Source organism: Tachyglossus aculeatus, chromosome 14 (genome assembly GCF_015852505.1).
Source record: "Tachyglossus aculeatus isolate mTacAcu1 chromosome 14, mTacAcu1.pri, whole genome shotgun sequence".
Classification (NCBI taxonomy): domain Eukaryota; kingdom Metazoa; phylum Chordata; class Mammalia; order Monotremata; family Tachyglossidae; genus Tachyglossus; species Tachyglossus aculeatus.
Window position 1 is genome coordinate 53,827,540 of NC_052079.1, and position 22,291 is coordinate 53,849,830.

The following is a 22,291-nucleotide window of genomic DNA, read 5'->3' on the forward strand; positions in this document are numbered from 1 at the left end:
GGCTCGAGGGATTTAGGAAACAAAAGCTGTCTTTTATTTACAAGCTGCCACAAGCAGCAGTTGTGTCCCATCTCCATTTCCCTCCCGGCTCTTTCCCTCCACCCTGGCTGTCAGCTGTGGGATGGGGGAGAGAATCCGGGAAGGACAACGTCACAAGGCGGGAGGCAAAACCTGGCTCCCATCATCACCACGCCGCTCCGGGGCGTGAACAGAGGCAAGAACGGCGTCTCTCCCGGGAGCCGGAATGCGGCTCCTGTGTTCTTCCTCTCCGAGGGGGCCGGGAGAAGGCACGGACCCAAGGGGAGGCTTGGGCTCAGTAGGGGCGGAATTTGCGCTGGGCCCGCATCAGGGCGATCCTCTGCTTGTCCTCTTCAAACTTTTTCCGCAGCTGGGCCAGATCTGAAAGCCAAGACATAGGGAAGTCTGAAACTCATCGGGCACTCGGTTTTTTTCCCCCGTTCACCCCTGCCAGAGGTCAGGGGAATCTGTCAATGGGAATGGGGGGCAGGAATCAGTGCGGGGCAGCTCAGAACCAGGGGGGTTCCGGGAGGGCAAGTCAAGGGATGAAGCAAAATAAAGGAAGGAAAGGGTCCGGTGGTGGGTTCCGCTGGCCTGAGACCCCGGAGTCTCCCAAGGAGTGATCTCCGGGGGCTTCAGTGAGTCCTCACCACCCTCACAACTCCTCCAGCCCGGAGGGACTTGGGGCTCACTGGACTTGACCCCCTGACTTGCTCCTCTGTAAGTTCTGGGGTGGGGCAGAGGGCCGTGGTGTGGATGAGCGGGTCTCGGCCTCCCCCAACCCAGCTAGAGAGTCCCCCCCGGTCATCCCCCGGCCTCGGGTGGCGCCCACCCTCTGAGAACAGCGGGGCAACCGAGGACGGAACACGATGGGAACAGAGAAGGGGGACGAAGCCACTCACGCTCCCTCTTGGTCTCTCGGTGCTGCCAGGCGTAGAAGTTGAGTAGCTCTTTGCGGGTCCTCTTCTGCTTCTCCTTCTCCAGCAGCCGCAGACTAGCGGCCTCGGTCCTGGGGATCCCCGGCCGACGGCCTTTGCGGGTCACCTTGACCCAGCCCTCGTTGTCGGGGACGCCTTCCTCCTCCTCGGCCTTGGCGTCTTCCTGTGGGAGAGGGAGCCGATTTCAGAGCTCCACGGCCGGGGTCTCTCGCCCCCTCTAACCTCCCTCGTTACGAATCATCATCATCATCAATCGTATTTATTGAGCGCTTACTATGTGCAGAGCATACGAATGGAAGCGTCCAGTCAGCAGGGACCAGCGTTTCACTTCCTCGCTTTGGACTTCCCAGTGCATCGTCCCCGACAGGTGCTCAGCAAACACTCCTCTTCCTGCCCTTGCCCATCACCCTCCCTAGTCCCACCTGATGCCAGGTGGGCATCCCGGCAGTGGCTCCTTTCCACAAGTCAATTCCCCAACAGCTGTGGGCCAAAAGGGTGCCCAGCACGGCACCAATCAATCAGTGGCATTTACTGAGCGCTTACTGCATGCAGAACTCCGCACTAAGCACTTGAGAGTCCAACAGAATTGGGACACATGATCCCCATTCATTCACTCATTCATTCAACTGTATTTATTGAGCACTTACTGTGTGCACTGTACGAAGCACTTGGGAAGTACAAGTCGGCAACAACTTGATTATCTTGTATCTATGCCAGTGCTTATTCATTCATTCAATCGTATTTATTGCGCACTTACTGTGTGCAGGACACTGTACTAAGCGCTTGGGAAGTACAAGTTGGCAACATATAGAGATGGTCCCTACCCAACAGTGGGCTCACAGTCTAGAAGGAGGAGACATAGAACAAAACAAAACATAGTAACAAAATAAAATAAATAGACTATGTGCAAATAAAATAGAGTAATAAAAATGTACAAACATATATACATATATACAGTGCTCAGTACAGTGCCTAGCACCCACAGAGCGCTGACAGTCTAAACAGCCCTTGGGGGAGCTGTCCAAGAACAGGATGCCCCGCTCCCCCATACCCGGGGGGGCTGGGAGAACGGCAGAACCGGTTAGTACAGTGCTTTATGCACTGTAAGCGCTCAATAAATATGATTGAATGAATGAGTTCCAAGGGGGACGGGACAGAGCGCTAACTGAGCAGGCCGGGGGACGGGAGTGGTGCCCACATTCGCAACGGGGCCGGCTATCGCTCTTGGATGGAAGGTTAAAGGACGCTTCCTGCGGTTCCTCTCGTCTCGAGAACCTGCCAGAGGGGCCAAAGATCTTGGAGGGGCAGGTGGGGAGGGAGCCCCCGGGGAGGTGCAACAACATCCTGTTGGAGAGCTGGCACCTCATTTTGCTTCCCCTTCCAACCCATGGCCTAGTGGCAACAGCCCTGGGCCTGGAGTCCGAGGACCTGGCTTCTAACCTGGCTCTGGCCCCTTACAATCAATCAATCAATCAATCGTATTTATTGAGTGCTTACTGTGTGCAGAGCACTGTACTAAGCGCTTGGGAAGTACAAGTTGGCAACATATAGAGACAGTCCCTACCCAACAGTGGGCTCACAGTCTAAAAGGGGGAGACAGAGAACAAAACCAAACATACTAACAAAATAAAATAAATAGAATAGATATGTACAATTAAAATAAATAAATAGAGTAATACATATGTACAAACATATATACAGGATATATACAATAAGGATAACTGTGCTATGTGTCAAGTGTTTACTCTGTCTCAAACACTGGGCTAAGCGGCGGCGTTGAGAAAATACAAGCGGATCGGACACAGTCCCTGTTCCGTGTGGGGTTCACAGCCTAAGGGGGAGGGAGAACAGGGGCTTAATCTCCATTTTATAGGCAAGAAACCAGTCCCAGAGAAGTGAAGTGACTTGCTCAAGGCCTCCCAGCAGGAAAGTGGCAGAACTGGGACTAAAACCCAGATCCCCTGATTCTCAGGTCCGCCACACTGCTTCTCTGACCTCCTTCCACACCGCACGCAATCACGGTGTTTACCTTCCAAATACACCAGACCACCACCCTTCCCTCCTTCAAACACCTTGTATCTACCCCTGCGCTTTAGACTGTGAGCCCACTGTTGGGTAGGGACTGTCTCTATATGTTGCCAACTTGTACTTCCCAAGCGCTTAGTACAGTGCTCTGCACACAGTAAGCGCTCAATAAATACGATTGAAGATGATGATGATACAATGCCTGGCACGTAGTAAGCGCTTAAAGAATACCACAATTATTATTATCGTTATTAAAGTCACATCTCCTCCAAGAGACCTTCCCAAATAGGCCCTCTTTTCCCCAGCTTCCTCTCCCTTCTGCATCGTCTACGCACTTGAATCTGTGACCTTTGGGCATTTGAAATAATAATACTAATCATAATAGCATTTATTAAGCACTTACTACGTGCAAAGCGCTGTTCTAAGTGTTGGGGAGGTTACAAGGTGATCAGGTTGTCCCACAGTGGGCTCACAGTCTTAATCCCCATTTTACAGATGAGGGAACTGAGGCCCAGAGAAGTGAAGTGACTTGCCCAAAGTCACACAGCTGCCAATTGGCAGAGCCGGGATTTGAACCCATGACCTATGACTCCAAAGCCTGTGCTCTTTCCATTGAGCCACGCTGCCCCACCTTCACCCCCACAGCACTTATGTGCACGTCCTTAAACTATATGTTATAAATGACTAATTTATATTGATGCCTGTCTAGACTGTAAATTTGTGGTGGTCAAGGGAATGTGTCTGCTAACTCTGTGATACTGTGTGCTCGCAAGTGCTTAGTACAGTGTTCCGCCCATAATAAGCGCTCAATAAATACCACTGAACGATTGATGGATACCTTGGCGATCTCGTTATCATATTTCTCCATGAAAGTGTCCACTTCGACTTTCAGGGCCTCAGGGTCCACCAACGAAGCTGAGTAGTCTGCGATCCATTCTGGAACAAGGAAAAGAAGAGCCACAAGCCCCTGGCATCAGGTTTCCTGCAAACCCACACCTCCCCCTCTCATTCACTCATTTAATCGCATTTATTGAGTGCTTACTGTGTGCAGAGCACTGTACTAAGCGCTTGGGAAGTACAAGTTGGCAACATATATTCATTCATCCATTCAATCGTATTTATTCAGTGCTTACTGTGTGCAGAGTACTGTACTAAGCGCTTGGGAAGTACAAGTTGGCAACATATATTCATTCATCCATTCAATTGTATTTATTCAGTGCTTACTGTGTGCAGAGCACTGTACTAAGCGCTTGGGAAGCACAAGTTGGCAACATATAGAGAGGGTCCCTACCCAACGAAGGGCTCACAGTCTAGAAGGGGGAGACAGACAACAAAACAAAACATGTGGACGGGTATCAACTCGTCAGAACAAATAGAATTAAAGCTAAATGCACATCATTAACAAAATAAATAGAATAGTAAATACGTACAAGTAAAATACAGTAATAAATCTGTACAAATATATATACAGGTGCTGTGGGGAGGGGAAGGAGGTAGGGCAGGGGGGATGAGGAGGAGAGGAAAAAGGGGGCAGCTCGATCCCACCTCGGCCTTCTCCTCCTGGGTGTCCTGCCCTCTGAGGGACCATCAGCTAGCGCGCGCGCTCAGAAGGTGGGCTTTGGGATAATAATGCTAATACTAATTGTGGTATTTGTTAAGCACTAAGTGCCAGGCACTGTACTAAGCACTGGGGTAGATATAAGGTAATCTGGTTGGACACAGGCCATGTCCCATATGGGGCTCACAGTCTTAATCCCCATTTTCCAGATGAGGTAACTGAAGCAGAGAAGTGCTTGCCTAAGGCCACACAGCATTCATTCATTCAATCGTATTTATTGAGCGCTTACTGTGTGCACAGCACTGTACTAAGCGCTTGGGAAGTCCAAGTTGGCAACATAGAGAGACGGTCCCTACCCAACAGCGGGCTCACAGTCTAGAAGGGGGAGACGGAGAACAAAACATATTAACAAAATAAATAGAATAAGCATGTACAAATAAAATAAATAGAAAATAAATAAGACAGCAGACAAGTGGCGGAGCGGGATTAGAACCCAAGTCCTCCTGCCCGTGCTCTACCCACGAGGCCACACTGCTCCTCAGGAGTGTGGGAGCTGTCCTCTCCACCTCTATCCAAGCTCACACCCAAGCTGCCACTCAACAATGCGCACGATACTTAAGCTGGAACTTCTCTGAGCCTCAGTTACCTCATCTGTAAAATGAGGATTAACACTGTGAGCCCCATGTGGGACAACTTGATCCCATTGTATCGCCCCAGCGCTTAGAACAGTGCTTTGCACATAGTAAGCGCTTAACAAATGCCATCATCATCAAGGGGCCTCAGGAGGTCATCTAATCCAGTCCCCTGCCTCCAGCCAGCCCGTTGACACGGGTATCGAGGGCCTGCTGAGAAGCAGCATGGCCTAAGCGGAAAGAGCCCCGTCCCGGATAACGGAGGACCTGGATTCTAATCCTGGCTCTTCCAATTGCTTGCTGGGTGACCTTGGGGAGGTCACTTCACTTCCCCGCACCTCAGTTGCCTCCTCTGGAAAATGGGGATGAAGACGGTGAGCCCTGTGTGGGATAGGTGCAGGGACTGTGTACAACTGGATTAGTTTACATCTACCCCAGTGCTTGGTGTAGTGCTTGGGACATAGTAAGCCCTTAACAAATGCCACAGAAAATAAAAAATCCAAGTGAATTGAGGTCAGACACCCCTCTAAATCCAGACGGGAAAAGTGATCGTGTCTACATCCTGAATCACATGGCTCCCTTATCGTGAGATTGTTCTCCAAGTAGCGGGACTCGAGCACATGAGGGAAGGAGGAGTGAATGCTGGGTTTTTTGGGTTTTGGGGGCTTTTTTTTGGTGGGGGGGGGGTTTACATTGGGTTTTTTATGGCATTTATTAAGCACTTACTATGTGCAAAGCACTGTCTAAGTGCTGGGGAGGTTACAAAGTGATCAGGTTGTCCCATGGGGGGGCTCACAGTCTTAATCCCCCTTTTACAGATGAGGTCACTGAGGCCCAGAGAAGTGAAGTGACTTGCCCAAAGTCACACAGCTGACAAGTGGCGGAGCGGGGACTGGAACCCATGACCTCTGACTCCAAAGCCCGGGCTCTTTTCCACTGAGCCACACTGCTTCTCCATTAGACTGTGAGCCCACTATTGGGTAGGGACTGTCTCTATACGTTGCCAACTTGTACTTCCCAAGCGCTTAGCACAGTGCTCTCCACACAGTAAGCGCTCAATAAATACGATTGATGATGGAGGACTGCCAGAGGTCGAGGGACGGCCTCACAATCCCTCCCTCCACTGCTCTCCTTCCAGCCGCCGGAGCCAAATCAATCAATCAATCAATCGTATTTATTGAGCGCTTACTATGTGCAGAGCACTGTACTAAGCGCTTGGGAAGTACAAATTGGCAACACATAGAGACAGTCCCTACCCAACAGTGGGCTCACAGTCTAAAAGGGGGAGACAGAGAACAGAACCAAACATACCAACAAAATAAAATAAATAGGAAAGAAATGTACAAGCAAAATAAATAAATAAATAGAGTAATAAATATGTACAACCATATATACATATATACAGGTGCTGTGGGGAAGGGAAGGAGGTAAGATGGGGGGATGGAGGGGGGACGAGGGGGAGAGGAAGGAAGGGGCTTCCTTCCTTCCTGGGGTTGAGGGGTGGGAAATGAGGCCGGAAGGAAAGCAGCTGCTGTCGGCTGCCCTGGGCGAGGCCGTGAGGACATTATCTCCTGGGAGGTCTCGGCGGGGAAGAGGCCCGACGGGGCGAGCGAGAAACCGAGAGCCCGCTCTTCCTGCCGGAAAGGGGAAAACGGGAAAAGCTGTGCCCCGACTCACTCTGGATGCCAGTTTTCACGGGGCGGCTCTCTGAGGAGATCACCAACGGGCCCTTCCGGCCTAACGACATGGCAAGGTGAACGCTGGCCGGCTTCCGAAACACCACATAGGCCACGTGGAACTTCTGGAGAGAGACAGACGAGGAAAATCAATCAATCCATCAATCGTATTTATTGAGCGCTTCCTGTGTGCAGAGCACTGGACTAAGCGCTTGGGAAGTACAAGGTGGCAACATATGGAGACGGTCCCTACCCAACAGCGGGCTCGCAGTCTAGAAGGGGGAGACGGGCAACAAAACAAAACATATTAACAAAATAAAATAATTAGAATAGATATGTACAAGCAAAATAGAGTAATAAATATGTACAAACATATATACATATACCATCATCATCATCATCAATCGTATTTATTGAGCGCTTACTGTATGCAGAGCACTGGACTAAGTGCTTGGGAAGTACAAATTAGCAACATATAGAGACAGTCCCTACCCAACAGCGGGCTCACAGTCTAAAAGGGGGAGACAGAGAACAAAACCAAACATACTAACAGAATAAAATAATTAGAATAGATATGCACAAGCAAAATAAATAGAGTAATAAATATGTACAAACATATATACATATATACAGTTCAGTGCTCTGCACACAGTAAGCGTTCAATAAATACGATTGATTGAATGAACGAATAGGCGCCCGCCTCGGGGAAGATTCTGTAATCGAGGAGGGCCGACACTGATTAAAGCGGCTATGCCCTGTCTAAAATGAGCCCATCCTGTGTGGGCCATGTCTTCTGCTAATAATAATAATCAATCAATCAATCGTATTTATTGAGCGCTTACTATGTGCAGAGCACTGTACTAAGCACTTGGGAAGTACAAATTGGCAACATATAGAGACAGTCCCTACCCAACAGTGGGCTCACAGTCTAAAAGGGGGAGACAGAGAACAAAACCAAACATACTAACAAAATAAAATAAATAGAATAGATATGTACAAGTAAAATAAATAGAGTAATAAATATGTAATGGCATTTATTAAGCGCTTACTATGTGCAAAGCACTGTTCTAAGCGCTGGGGAGGTTACCTGGTGATCAGGTTGTCCCTCGGGGGGCTCAACACCGGCCGCTGCAAACTCCCGTCCGCCTCAGGGCTTGGAGAAGGCTCCCCGCCCAGCGACAGATCACAATTTCATTTTGGAACATGAAAATCCCCCCGCCCCACCCCTCGGGCCGACGTGGGTCTCCGCGGGGCGACTCACCGTGGCCGGCCTGGGCTGGAAGAATCGGGATCGCGGCTCCGGCCGACTCTCCGCCAGGTCCGGCTTCTCCTGCAGCTCCAAGGACTGGACCTTACCACAGCAGGACAGCAGCTGGATCAGGTCCTCCTGGACACGGCCCGGGGGACGAGAGGGTCACGGCCGGTCACGAGCCACCCCCCGCAGAACCTCCCACGGGCCCCTGCCCACACCTTCACCCCCTCCGGCAGGAGCTGGGCAACCCCAAACTAGTCGGTGACCCCCGTCTGGACTCCGGCTAACTTCTCCCTCGTCATCATCAATCGCATTTATTGAGCGCTTACCGTGTGCAGAGCACTGTACTAAGCGCTTGGGAAGTACAATTTGGCAACATATAGAGACAGTCCCTACCCAACAGTGGGCTCACAAGTCTAAAAGGGGGAGACAGAGAACAAAACCAAACATACTAACAAAATAAAATAAATAGAATAGATATGTACAAGTAAAATAAATAGAGTAATAAATATGTACCAACATATAGACATATATACAGGTGCTGTGGGGAAGGGAAGGAGGTAAGATGGGGGGGGGATGGAGAGGGGGACAAGGGGGAGAGGAAGGAAGGGGCTCTCCCTCTCTAGATCGGAAGCTCCTTTTGGGCAGGGAACCAAAAGTAATAATAACGATGGCATTTGTTAAATGCTTCCTAGATGCAAAGCGCCGTTCTAAGCGCTGGGGAGGATACAAGGTGATCAGGTTGTCCCACGCGGGGCTCACATCCCCATTTTCCAGATGAAGTAACTGAGGCATAGAGAAGTGAAGTAATCATTCATTCAGTCGTATTTATTGAGCGCTTACTGTGTGCAAAGCACTGTACTAAGCACTTGGGAGAGTCCAGTATAACAACAAACATATACATTCCCTGCCCGTCAGATGGGACAGAGTCCATATCCCACTTGGGGCTCACAGACTTAAACCCCATTTTACAGATGAGGGCACTGAGGCACAGAGAAGTGAAGTGACTGGCCCAAGGTCACACAGCAGACAAGTGGTAGAGCCAGGATTAGAACCCAGGTCCTTCTGACTCCCAGGGCCATGCTCTATTCATTAATAATAATAATGATGGCATTCATTAAGCACTTACCATGTGCAAGGCACTGTTCTAAGCGCTGGGGAGGTTACAAGGTGATCAGGTTGTCCCACGGGGGGCTCACAGTCTTAGTCCCCATTTTACACGAGGTAACTGAGGCACAGAGAAGTGACTTGCCCAAAGCCACGCAGCTGACAATTGGCGGAGCCGGGATTTGAACCCACGACCACTGACTCCAAAGCCCGGGCTCTTCCCACTGAGCCACGCTGCTTCTTACTAGGCCATGGTACCTGGATGTCTTATTGGTATCAATCAATCAATCGTATTTATTGAGCGCTTACTGTGTGCAGAGCACTGTACTAAGCGCTTGGGAAGTACAAGTCGGCAACACATAGAGACAGTCCCTACCCACCAGCGGGCTCACAGTCGAGAAGGGGGAGACAGAGAACAAAACCAAGCATACTAACAAAATAGAATAGATATGTACAAGATAAATAAATAGAGTAATAAATATGTACAAACATACATACAGGTATAACCCACTTCTAGACTGTGAGCCCACTGTGGGGTAGGGACCGTCTCTATATGTTGCCAATTTGTACTTCCCAAGCGCTTAGTACAGTGCTGTGCACATAGTAAGCGCTCAATAAATACGATTGATGATGATGATGATGTTGCCAACTTGGACTTCCCAAGCGCTTAGTACAGTGCTCTGCACACAGGAAGCAACTTGTACATATCTATTCTATTTTGTTGGTATGTTTGGTTTGGTTCTCTGTCTCCCCCTTTTAGACTGTGAGCCCACTGTTGGGTCAGGACTGCCTCTAGATGTTGCCAACTTGGACTTCCCAAGCGCTTAGTACAGTGCTCTGCACACAGTAAGCGCTCAATACGATTGATGATGAGGAGGAGGAAGCGCTCAGTAAATACGATTGAATGAATAACCCAATAATGGCGCAGAGGTCTGGTCTTTTAAGTGGAAACCCACTCCACCGGGGAGGCCACCCCCACCCCAGACCCCGGCCCTAAAAGCGGCTCACTCACCTCCAGACAATACGGGGGTACGTTGAGGATGAAGAGGGTGCGGCTCTTGGGGTAGGGGGAGCGAGTCCCCTCCCTCACTTTGTGCTCCTTCATATACAGCCAATGAGGAGATTGCTGCTTCTCGGAGAACTGGATAGGAACGGCTGGGAGGAAAAGGTGGGGAATAAGAATAATCACCATCATCATCATCAATCGTATTTATTGAGCGCTTACTATGTGCAGAGCACTGTACTAAGCGCTTGGGAAGTACAAATTGGCAACATATAGAGACAGTCCCTACCCAACAGTGGGTAATGATAGTAAGCGCTTAATAAATGCTATCATTGTGATTATTATTCACTGGGCCTCAGTCCCCTCATCTGGAAAATGGGGATGAAGGCTGTGAGCCCCACGTGGGACAACCTGATCACCTTGGGCCCCCCCCACCCCCGAGCGCTTGGAACAGTGCTTGCACATAGTAAGTGCTTAATAAATGCCATCATTATTATGATTATTATCACGGGGTTGGGAGTCAGAGGTCGTGGGTTCTAATCCCGGCCCCGCCACTTGTCAGCTGTGTGACTTTGGGCAAGGCACTTCACCGGGCCTCAGTTCCCTCATCCGGGAAATGGGGATGAAGGCTGTGAGCCCCACGTGGGACAACCTGATCACCTTGCGTGTCCCCGGCCCAGTGCTTAGAACAGTGCTTGGCACATAGTAAGCACTTAATAAATGCCATTATTATTATTATTATTATTATCACGGGGTTGGGAGTCAGAAGTCGTGGGTTCTAATCCCAACCCCGCCACTTAGCTGTGTGACTTTGGGTAAACCACTTCACTGGGCCTCAGTTCCCTCATCCGGAAAACGGGGATGAAGGCTGTGAGCCCCACGTGGGACAACCTGATCACCTTGTACCCCCCACCCCCAGCACTTAGAACAGTGCTTGGCACGTAGTACGCACTTAATAAACGCCATCATTACCATTATTATTATTATCACGGGGTTGGGAGTCAGAGGTCATGGGTTCTAATCCCGGCCCCGCCACTTGTCAGCTGTGTGACTTTGGGCAATCCACTTCACTGGGCCTCAGTTCCCTCATCCAGAAAATGGGGATGAAGGCTGTGAGCCCCACGTGGGACAACTTGATCACCTTGCATGTCCCCTCCCCAGCGCTTAGAACAGTGCTTTGCACATAGTAAACGCTTAATAAATGCTATCATCATTATTATTATTATTCACTGGGCCTCAGTTCCCTCATCCGGAAAATGGGGATGAGGGCTGTGAGCCCCACGTGGAACAACCTGATCCCCTTGTAACCTCCCCAGCGCTTAGAACAGTGCTTGGCACGTAGTAAGCGCTTAATAAACGCCATAATTATTATTATTATTATTATCACGGGGTTGGGAGTCAGAGGTCGTGGGTTCTAATCCCAGCCCCGCCACTTGTCAGCTGGGTGACTTTGGGCAAGCCAATTCACTGGGCCTCAGCTCCCTGATCCGGAAAATGGGGATGAGGGCTGTGAGCCCCACGTGGGACAACCTGATCACCCTGCGCGTCCTCTCCCCAGCGCTTAGAACAGTGCTTGGCACATAGTAAGCGCTTAATAAATACCATCATTATTATGATTATTAGGGCCCAGGCGGGCAGAAGTCGCCCCCCTGAACCCCGGCTAAAGGCCCGGCGGATCCCCCCGGGGCCAGGCCGCATCCCTGCCCGTCAGTCAATCAATCAAGATTGATTAGGAGAATTAGGAGAAGCAGCGCGGCACAGCTGGAAAGAGACCGGGCTTTGGAGTCAGAGGTCATGGGTTCAAATCCCAGCTCTGTCAATTACCAGCTGTGTGACTCTGGGCAAGTCACTTTAATCAATCGTATTTATTGAGCGCTTACTATGTGCAGAGCACTGTACTAAGCGCTTGGGAAGTCCAAATTGGCAACACATAGAGACAGTCCCTACCCAACAGTGGGCTCACAGTCTAAATGGGGGAGACAGAGAACAGAACCAAACATACCAACAAAATAAGATAAATAGGATAGAAATGTACAAGTAAAATAAATAAATAGAGTAATAAATATGTACAACCATATATACATATATACAGGTGCTGTGGGGAAGGGAAGGAGGTAAGATGGGGGGGAATGGAGAGGGGGACGAGGGGGAGAGGAAGGAAGGGGCTCAGTCTGGGAAGGCCTCCTGGAGGAGGTGAGCTCTCAGCAGGGCCTTGAAGGGAGGAAGAGAGCTAGCTTGGCGGAGGGGCAGAGGGAGGCCATTCCAGGCCCGGGGGATGACGTGGGCCGGGGGTCGACGGCGGGACAGGCGAGAACGAGGTACACTTTACTTCTCTGGGCCTCAGTTACCTCATCTGTAAAATGGGGATTAAGACTGTGAGCCCCCCGTGGGACAACCGGATCACTTTGTGACTTCCCCAGCGCTTAGAACAGTGCTTGGCACATAGTAAGCGCTTAATAAATGCCATTAAATAATAATAATAATAATAATAATAAATCAATCAATCGTCTTTATTGAGCGCTTACTGTGTGCAGAGCACTGTACTAAGCGCTTGGGAAGCCCAAGTTGGCAACACAGAGAGACGGTCCCCACCCAACCCACCCCGATTCTCTCACCCTTGTAGCCGAGAGGGCAGGGGCCCGCCATGGGCCTTTCCACGTCTTCCTCACGAGGCTGCCCACCCGCCGCCATCTTGCAGTGGGCCGCCGGCGCCGCAAAGGTTGCCGGGAAGGGTAGATGGGCAGGCCAAAGCCGCGCGCGCGCGCGCGTAGCAACGCGTTTCCATAGCGACCGGAGGCGGGGTCCCGAGGAGCATCATTCATTCATTCATTCAATCGTATTTATTGAGCGCTTACTGTGTGCAGAGCACAGTGGAGAGTGGATTCATTCATTCCACCGTATTCATTTATTCAATCGTATTTATTAATAATTATAATAATGATGATGGCATTTGTTAAGCGCTTAAGCACAGTCTTTTAGGCTGTGAGCCCACTGTTGGGTAGGGACCGTCTCTATGTGTTGCCAGCTTGTACTTCCCAAGCGCTTAGTACAGTGCTCTGCACACAGGAAGCGCTCAATAAATACGATTGATGATGATAATGATGGCATTTGTTAATAATAATAATAATAATGGCATTTATTAAGCGCTTACTATGTGCAAAGCACTGTTCTAAGCGCTGGGGAGGTTACAAAGTGATCAGGTTGTCCCACGGGGGGCTCACAGTCTTCATCCCCATTTTACAGATGAGGGAACTGAGGCACGGAGAAGTGAAGTGACTTGCCCAAAGTCACACAGCTGACTAGTGGAGGAGCCGGGATTTGAACCTATGACCTCTGACTCCAAAGCCCGGGCTCTTTCCACTGAGCCCCGCTGCTTCTCTTAAGCGCTTAAGCACAGTCTTTTAGACTGTGAGCCCACTGTTGGGTAGGGACTGTCTCTATGTGTTGCCAACTTGTACTTCCCAAGCGCTTAGTACAGTGCTCTGCACACAGTAAGTGCTCAATAAATACGATTGATGATGATAATGATGGCATCTGTTAAGTGCTTAAGCACAGTCTTTTAGACTGTGAGCCCACTGTTGGGTAGGGACTGTCTCTGTGTGTTGCCAACTTGTACTTCCCAAGCGCTTAGTACAGTGCTCTGCACACAGTAAGCACTCAATAAATATGATTGATGATGATAATGATGGCATTTGTTAAGTGCTTAAGCACAGTCTTTTAGACTGTGAGCCCACTGTTCGGTAGGGACTGTCTCTATGTGTTGCCAACTTGTACTTCCCAAGCGCTTAGTAGCTCTGCACACAGTAAGCGCTCAATAAATACGATTGATCGATTGATGTGCAAAGCACTGTTCTAGGCGCCGGGGGGGATGCAAGGTGATCAGGTTGTCCCACGTGGGGCTCACAGTCTTCATCCCCATTTTACAGATGAGGGAACTGAGGCGCAGAGAAGTGAAGTGACTCGCCCAGGGTCACACAGCAGGCAGGTGGAGGGCTGGGATTGAGCGTTTACTGTGTGCACAGCACTGGACTAATGAGCGCTTACTGTGTGCAGAGCACTGGACTAAGCGCTTGGGAAGTACAAGTTGGCCACATCTAGAGACGGTCCCTACCCAACAGCTGGCGGAGCTGGGATTTGAATCCATGATCTCTGACTCCAAATAATAATAATGCTGGTATTTGTTAAGCGCTTACTATGTGCCAAGCACTGTTCAAAGCGCTGGGAGGGATACAAGGTAATCAAGGTTGTCCCACGGGGGGCTCTAATTCCCAGCTCCACCACGTCTGCTGTGTGACCTTGGGCAAGTCACTTAACTTCTCTGAGCCTCAGTGACCTCATCTGTAAAATGGGGATGAAGACCGTGAGCCCCACTTGGGACAACCTGATCACCTGGTATCCCCCCAGCGCTTAGAACAGTGCTTTGCACATAGTAAGCGCTTAACAAATGCCGTCATTATTATTATTTTGGACTCAGCTCCGCCTGGGACAGACCCCTGAAAGCAGAAAAGTTTCGCCTTCCAGAAGGAACCCATGTTTTGGAGCCTCACCCCACCTCCCATTCCGCTGGAATATCAGGATGCCAGGGCTGGGCATGGCCAGTCTTTCCCCGTTCCCCTAATCCGTCTCCCCAACACCCAACACCCACCCTCTTCAGGGTGCCCCAGGTTGGCAGAGCTCCGCCAGCAGCAGCTAAATTGACCGTCTATTTGTCCTTTTCACTGTGTCCCCTTCCAAAGTTGTCTCAACGCCTCCCCCATACAAACACACACATCCCCCTCGAGGATGGCACCTGTCTGCCATGGTCAGTCAGGTGGAGACCCCCATTTCTGCCCCCCAAGTTTGTGTCTCTTCCCAACCTCTCACCCCCGTCCTATCTCTGGCCGGGAGCCCACTGTTGGGTAGGGACCGGCTCTATATGTTGCCAACTTGTACTTCCCAAGCGCTTAGTACAGTGCTCTGCACACAGTAAGCGCTCAATAAATACAGATTGATTGATTGAATGCACTCCCTCCTTATACCCGATAGAGTGACTCTCCCCACCTTCAAGGCCTTATTGAAGCCACACCTCCTCCAAGAGGCCTTCCCTAAGCCTTTTCAACACGAACTGAGCGCTTAGTACAGTGCCCTGAACACAGTAAGCACTCAAGCACGATTGACGTATATATGTTTGTACATATTTATTACTCTACTCATTTATTTATTTTACTTGTACATATCTATTCATTTTATTTTGTTAGTATGTTTGGTTTTGTCTCCCCCTTTTAGACTGTGAGCCCACTGTTGGGTAGGGACTGTCTCTATATGTTGCCAATTTGTACTTCCCAAGCGCTTAGTACAGTGCTCTGCACACAGTAAGCGCTCAATAAATACGATTGATGATGATGATGATTGACAATGCTGGGTGTGGTTCTGGAACAGAACCTAGAAAATAGCCTGTCAGTCTATGGCAAAGCACATCCCACGATGCAGCTACATTTCTGAGGAATCCATCCCAGCTGTATCATGGGCTTCCCCCGCACATCTTCTGTTGTACTGTCCTCTACCAAGTGCTTAGACCAATGCTTTGCACATAGTAAGCGCTTCATAAATACCACAGATTGACTGATTGCATCCCCCGCGAGGTTCCCATCACCAGACTCCACGGCTCGGGGTGACTGAGAGGCCCCCTGGCCTCATCAGCCCACAGCACCTGTATATATGTATATATGTTTGTACTTTATTACTCTATTTATTTATTTTACCTATACATATCTATTCTATTTATTTTATTTTGTTAGTATGTTTGGTTTTGTTTTCTGTCTCCCCCTTTTAGACTGTGAGCCCACTGTTGGGTAGGGACTGTCTCTATATGTTGCCAACTTGTACTTCCCAAGGGCTTAGTACAGTGCTCTGCACACAGTAAGCGCTCAATAAATACGATTGATTGATTGATTGATTGATTGATCGGCCAAGTCACCCACGCCACTGGGGGGCCGCTCAAACCACCAAGTGTCCTGCCCTGGGCCAGGGGCACGGCCTCCCCCTTCACCTTCCTCCGGAGCTCATTCCTGAGGCAAAGCACCATCAAAATCCTAGGTTTAAATAACGTTCAAATGAACTACAGCGGGCAGTTTCTGTAGGCCCGCTTTGTAAAGTATTTCCCAGGAGGCAACTTTGAATCCAGCCTAGGTATTACAAACGTTTATTCAGAAACAGATGAACAATACATAGTCTTCTCCACCCCTCGGGGCACCCCCCCCCCTTTTTTTTTTTTTAATCAAACCCATTCGCTGGGTAATAAGAGGGAAAAAGTTCACTTTCCCCGGCCTGACATCTGCCTGGCAGTTGCTCAGTGACTTCCTCCTTCAGGAACAGTGGGGCTCTACTTCGGGATCAAAAGCAAAGGGCCGAGAAAAGCAGGTCCTGGGGGGGTTCTGGCCAGCCTCCTGGGGGTGCGGGATGGGGAGCGTGAGAGAGGGATGCTTCGTGACCACTGCTGGGGAGAGCAGGGTCGGGCCGCCCCTGAGAGGAAAGGGAGGAGACGGCCGGCATCCACTGGGGAAACCGATTCTGGATTCCGGGCATCGTTGGACGGACTTCAGTCTCACTGGTTGGCCGCCTTGGAGCCGGGGGGAACGAAGCAAGAGTTCGAGCGTCAGTTCCTTCCTCTCTCCCGCCTGGACTCCACAGCCGATTCCCCACTCTCCCTTACGGGGGGCTGGTGGGTCGTTCTCAGGATCACCCAGGGCCTTTGCCGCCCCGGGGCACAAGACTGGCTGACCTCCCGGGCCAGCCCGGTTTACCTACCGTCTTCTCATGCAGGATGAGGGTTCCCCCACCCCCGCGCCGGGAGTCACCCCTACTGTCAGGGGGGAAAGGCAGGGAGGTCCTAAGCATCCTTGGTGAGCAGCACGATACCACCCCCTCTTCGGGCCTCTCCTGCTACGAGAGGGGCTGCACTCCGTTCCAAGACTGTACCTGCAAGCGCTTGGTGTGGGGGCGTCCAAACAGTACAAAGGGGAGGGGCAGGCTCCTCCTCTCCACCCCACCCAGCTGTCTCCACATCACCTCCACGCATTCTGACCCCTCAGCTGCTGTGTGAAGGCGGCCTTTCGGTGACCGCTTTGGGTGCACGTTTTCCAGTTGCGTCCTAGGAATCTCCACTCTGGACGCGGAGGTCAGGGACGCGGTCACATTAGCATTCGGACAGTTGCTCCGGAACATTTCCAGGCCAACGGCCCCCTTCCCCTGGCCCAGGGGGACAGGCCGGCCGGCCCGCCTCCCCCAAACCCCTCCAAGGTCCCTTGGCTTGACCGTGGATGGCGACGGATGGGGCAGATCGCCCAGTGTGGCCTGAGAAACAGGGAGAGCGAAGGGTTTGGTCTCACAGAGAGGACAAAGAAGTCACTGTCCCCGGGGCCAGGCCAGAGCCCCATCGTGGCTGGACGGTCCCCTCCCCATCTCCGACTCTGCGATGCTGTCAGCTTCTAGAAGGAGCTCGCCATTAAGTTGGAAATTCCTTCGCTTTGCGGTGACATCACGGGATCGCTTTCCTTCTCGACGACTTCCGCCCAGCCGCCGGACCGAGCGGCTCTCCCAAGGTCAGGTTCTCATCGGCACTGAAGACGCTTTCCCTTCCTCGGTGGCCGAGCCGAGGCGGGCGGGGGGAGCGGTGGCGGGAGCTCTGGGGAGCTGCCCACCCGGAGGAGAACCTCTGTCTAAACCCCCAACTCCGTAGTGCACGTCCCGCACCTGCCCACTTACGGTCGGGCTCACCTGGCACCTTGGGAGCGGAGGCGGGGAGAGGCCGCCGGAGTCGGCCACCCTTCCAGAAAAACCACGAAATTAAAAACCTCGATGGCGGGGTGGGGGCGGGGGACGCACACGCTAAAAGAAACACTACTGTACAGGGAGGCTGCAGTTGTAGAAAACGACAACGCCCAACCGCCGCCGGGGTCCGATCCGAAACGATACCGCTCCCACGCCCACCCTCCCGCTGCCCCTGATGTTGCCTTGGGGGGGGGGGTGGGGGGCTTCCAGTCTTCACGCGGGGTGGGCCGCGGGCTTCCCGTTGACAGGTGGAGCCTTCCTCCACCCCCGCCTTTGGGCCCCCGCTCAAAGTTTGATTTTGAATTCTGTGGGCTGCACGGAGGCGGAGGCCGCCGACGATTTGAACAGCGCCTTGAGGATGGTGTCCGGGTCCACCTCGGCTGCGGGGTGGGGCGAGGGGGCCGAGCTGGCCCGGCGGGGCGCCTCTCCTCCCTTCAGCGAGGGGCTGTCGCTCAGTCGCCTGCGGAGGGGGATTAAAACACTCGTAAGCTTCCGGGTACGGGGACTGCGGCGCGGACATTTGCTATTCCGGTCAGAGGGGCAATGGAGCAAGCTCCGCGGATCAGAGGTGAGCCCACCTCGACCTGACCCGAGAGGAGAGGGGGCAGGATGCTGGTCATCATCATCATCATCAATCGTTTTTATTGAGCGCTTACTATGTGCAGGGCACTGTACTAAGCACTTGGGAAGTACAAATTGGCAACAAATAGAGACAGTCCCTACCCGACAGTGGGCTCACAGTCTAAAAGGGGGGAGACAGAGAACAAAACCAAACATACTAACAAAATAAAATAAATAGAATAGATATGTACAAATAAAATAAAGAGTAAAAATTATGTACAAACATATATACATATATATGGTCGTCTTCATAACTCAGGCACACTCACTAGGAATTTACGCTTTACCAAATTGGGGGTGGCAGCGGCGGTGGGGAGGGTGATTGTCAGGATTCCCAGACTGAGCCCCTTCCTTCCTCTCCCCCACGTCCCCCTCTCCATCCCCCCCATCTTACCTCCTTCCCTTCCCCACAGCACCTGTATATATGTATATATGTTTGTACATATTTGTTACTCTATTTTACTTGTACATATCTATTCTATTTATTTTGTTAGTATGTTTGGTTTTGTTCTCTGTCTTCCCCTTTTAGACTGTGAGCCCACTGTTGGGTGGGGACTGTCTCTATATGATGCCAATTTGTACTTCCCAAGCGCTTAGTACAGTGCTCTGCACACAGTAAGCGCTCAATAAATACGATTGATGATGATGATGATGATGAAAAGCGTTCAACTTCTCGCAAAATCTGCCGGTTTTTCAAGAACAGAATTGGCTGCGGTTTCGGAGGACAGAAATGGGGAAAGAGACTGTAGACTTGAGACTTGAAGCTCACTGTGGGCAGGGAATGTATCTCCCAACTCTTTTATGCTGTACTCTCCCAGGCGTGTAGTACAGTGCTCTGCACACAGTGCATGCTCGATAAATACCACTGATGGATTGAAGGGGAAAGGGGGTCCCTGGGCCCCTCTCCTCTGGTGAAGGACACCCCCGTCAGCTCCGTCTCCGGGGTGCTGGACTGAGACAGTTGTGGGCCGACAGCTGTCCAAGAGCGTGCCCGATTCTCCCCTGCCCAGCAGACCAGGGTGCCACAACCGCATGACTCGGGCTCACACCCAGTCTTCCAAGTGGCCCCGGAAGAGCTGGGAGTTGAGGTCCCGCTCCGGTCCCAACTTGTCGGCTGCGTGACCTTGGGTAAGTCACTTCACTTCTCTGTACATCAGTTACCTCATCTGTAAAACGGGGACGAAGACTGTAGTCCTATGTAGGACAGCGACAATGTCTAACCCCAGTGCTGAGTACGATGCCTGGCACGTGGTGAGCACTTAAATATCATTTAAAAAACAAATAAAAAAAACATTTAGGAGCCCAGTTTAGTAGCCCAGTGCTCTTCCTGAAGCTGCTCATCTGATACCCCTGGCAGCAGAAGGGAAAAAGTGAGAGGTAGCCCCCGCCCCTGACACAAACCCCCCGGTTTCCTGGGTGAGCATTATCTTCAGCCCTTGGCCTTGTCCCTGGGTTAAGTGACCGGGCTATGCCAGCCTCGCCACCCCATCCGCCCTGCGTGTCTGCTCTCCTTTTGTGGGCCTGGGCCGGCCTCTCCGTGGCCGTTGCTGAGGGATGGGAAATTCACCTTTTGCCCAGGGATGCCTCCCCGCTCTTCCTGGTCGCTGTGAAGTTGGGAACCCCAACCTTCCAGAAGGGTGGCAGGTGTGAAGGATGGCCTGCCCACAGGACTGGGGTAGTCTCAATTCTTTCCCCCATTCAAGAAAGGCAACCAACGGAACCGGTCACCAAACCGATCCCTGGGAAACGCCGCTCGGCCTGCTTCCCCGCCCCTGCCCCCGACCCCTGAGCCACCGCCGACCTTTGAGCCGGCCAGGCTGCCCCCCCACAGATGAAGCAAGGTTTAAGGCCAGGCCGGGTCTTCCTGAGCTGCCGAGGAGGAAGGGAGGTCCCATTCCCAAAGGCTCGTGGCCTCTGACCCTGGGGCCGGAGGCTGTGCGGACTGGGGAGCCGTCTTGCGGGGCCGGAGGAACGGCTCCAGGAACACATACACAGAAACGGAGACCGGGGGCGAATCCCTGCTAAGTTGGGGTTCGGTAAAAACGCCTGCCCACTGCGCTCTAGGAGTTCTGGGAGGCCTTCACTTCTTCCCCTCTCTAGCCTGCCTTTCCAGCCTCACCCCGGCCTTCCAGGGCAGATTCTGATTAAATCAAGGGAACGCAGACCCTCAGGATACGGAGAGACCTGACCCCCAGACTCAAAGGCCTGGGCAGGAGCCCCACCCAGTCCCCTGCAACCCCGACTCCCAGCTCCTTGGCCCTGTTGGCTTCCGATACCTACAGCAGGATGGGCTGGTCTGACGTGATGACGTTCCCGTTGATGTGGAGGTTGCATTTCATGGGCTGACCTGGAAGAGAGGAGGGAGGAGGAGGAGGAAAGCTTCAGACCCTGGTCCAGGAATCAACCGAGGTCGCTCCCCTGGGCAACTCCCTCTGACCCAGGGGTCAGCAACGCCAGCCCGGCGCCCAACGGATATCACCAGACGGGCAGGCTGCGGGGTCCCCGCAGGCAGTCAAGCAACAGGCCCTACCTGGGTTTCCCACGAGTCCAACGCGCTGCCATCGCCGGCTCATTCCCCCCCAACCAAGCCAAAGAGAGGACGGATCTCGGGGGATGCACCCTCACATTTAAGGCAGAGACTTCCTGACTTCAGGGAAGCCCTCAGGGTGTTCTCGGAGGCCAGGGAGGGTGGCCACACCAAGGCAGGAGCCCTGGGGGCTTTGAGAGCCAGAGGGCAGGAGGAGGTTGGGAAAGGGTCTCATTGTACAGGCCCTGATCCCTAACCCTCCCTAACTCTCGGCAGTCAGGTAGACCTGAGGAGGCCGAGGCGGGCGGAGAGTGCTTTGAGGTGGGGGTCTGGAGCCGGGCTGCCTCAGGGTTGGTTGTCCCTGCAGCGGGGGGCCTTCCCGGGTGTCTGAGGAGAGCAGAATGGAGGAAAAGATCTCCCCTTTCCGCTACTCCACACCTGCCAGAGGAGAATGGGTTGGTCAACTCTTCTCTGCGGGGTGGGCTTAGATTTCTGTCTCGAAAAGGTTGCCCCTCCTGTCCCCAAGGGAGCTCTAATAATTCATTCATTCATTCAATCGTATTTACTGAGCGCTTACTGTGTGCAGAGCACCATACTAAGCGCTTGGGAAGTACAAGTCGGCAACATCTAGAGACAGTCCCTACCCAACAACGGGCTCACAGTCTAGAAGGGGGAGACAGACAACGAAACAAAAAATGTGGACAGGTGTCAAGACTTACTACATACTACTCCTCTCTGGGACTCAGACCTAGCCTCCGTGGCTGGCCTCTCTTTTCACCTAGCTGGCTAGAAGGACCTCCAGGTCATCCTGTCCATTCTCCTGTCTCAGAACCACACACAAACACCCCTCAACACATCCTTAGCAATGCTAACTTCTCTCACACATCTAAGCGGCCCCCCACCTTCTCCAATGGTTAGTCCATCCCTTCCAGGTAAGGAGTAGTAATGTTAACAATGGCATTTGTTAAGCGCTTACTATGTGCCAAGCACTGTTTTAAGCACTGGGGGGTGGAGGGGGGGAGATATAAGATGATCAGGTTGTCCCACATGGAGCTCACAGTCTTAATCCCCACTTTACAGATGAGGGAAGTGAGGCCCAGAGAAGTTAAGTGACTTGCTCGCTAA

General features: G+C 51.9%; 2 protein-coding genes across 5 annotated transcripts in view; both read right to left on the bottom strand.

Annotated features, from left to right (window-relative positions):
* Positions 1–10: 10 nt before the first annotated feature.
* RRP7A (ribosomal RNA processing 7 homolog A) lies at positions 11–12,905 on the bottom strand. 3 transcript variants are annotated; one of them, XM_038756594.1, is made up of 7 exons: positions 12,825–12,905; positions 10,219–10,361; positions 8,109–8,198; positions 6,849–6,972; positions 3,820–3,917; positions 921–1,119; positions 11–399 (listed from the first exon to the last, which is right to left on the bottom strand). In XM_038756594.1, exons 1-7 carry the CDS (start codon positions 12,898–12,900, stop codon positions 314–316), a joined length of 816 nt encoding a protein of 271 aa, XP_038612522.1. In that variant the 5' UTR covers positions 12,901–12,905; the 3' UTR covers positions 11–313. The 3 variants fall into 3 exon arrangements, with proteins under 3 accessions (XP_038612522.1, XP_038612521.1, XP_038612520.1); XM_038756593.1 differs by having other exon boundaries at positions 6,849–6,969; positions 8,109–8,234; XM_038756592.1 differs by having other exon boundaries at positions 8,109–8,234.
* Positions 12,906–16,378: 3,473 nt separating this feature from the next.
* The window catches only part of POLDIP3 (DNA polymerase delta interacting protein 3), a 30,958-nt gene continuing 25,045 nt past the window's right edge, over positions 16,379–22,291 (bottom strand). For both annotated transcript variants that reach the window (XM_038756807.1, XM_038756806.1), the window contains exons 8-9: positions 20,920–20,986; positions 16,379–18,478 (exon numbers count right to left, since the gene is read on the bottom strand). In XM_038756807.1, the coding sequence (XP_038612735.1) occupies positions 18,304–18,478; positions 20,920–20,986 (242 nt within the window). In that variant the 3' untranslated portion in view covers positions 16,379–18,303. The remainder of the gene's footprint in view (positions 18,479–20,919; positions 20,987–22,291) is intronic.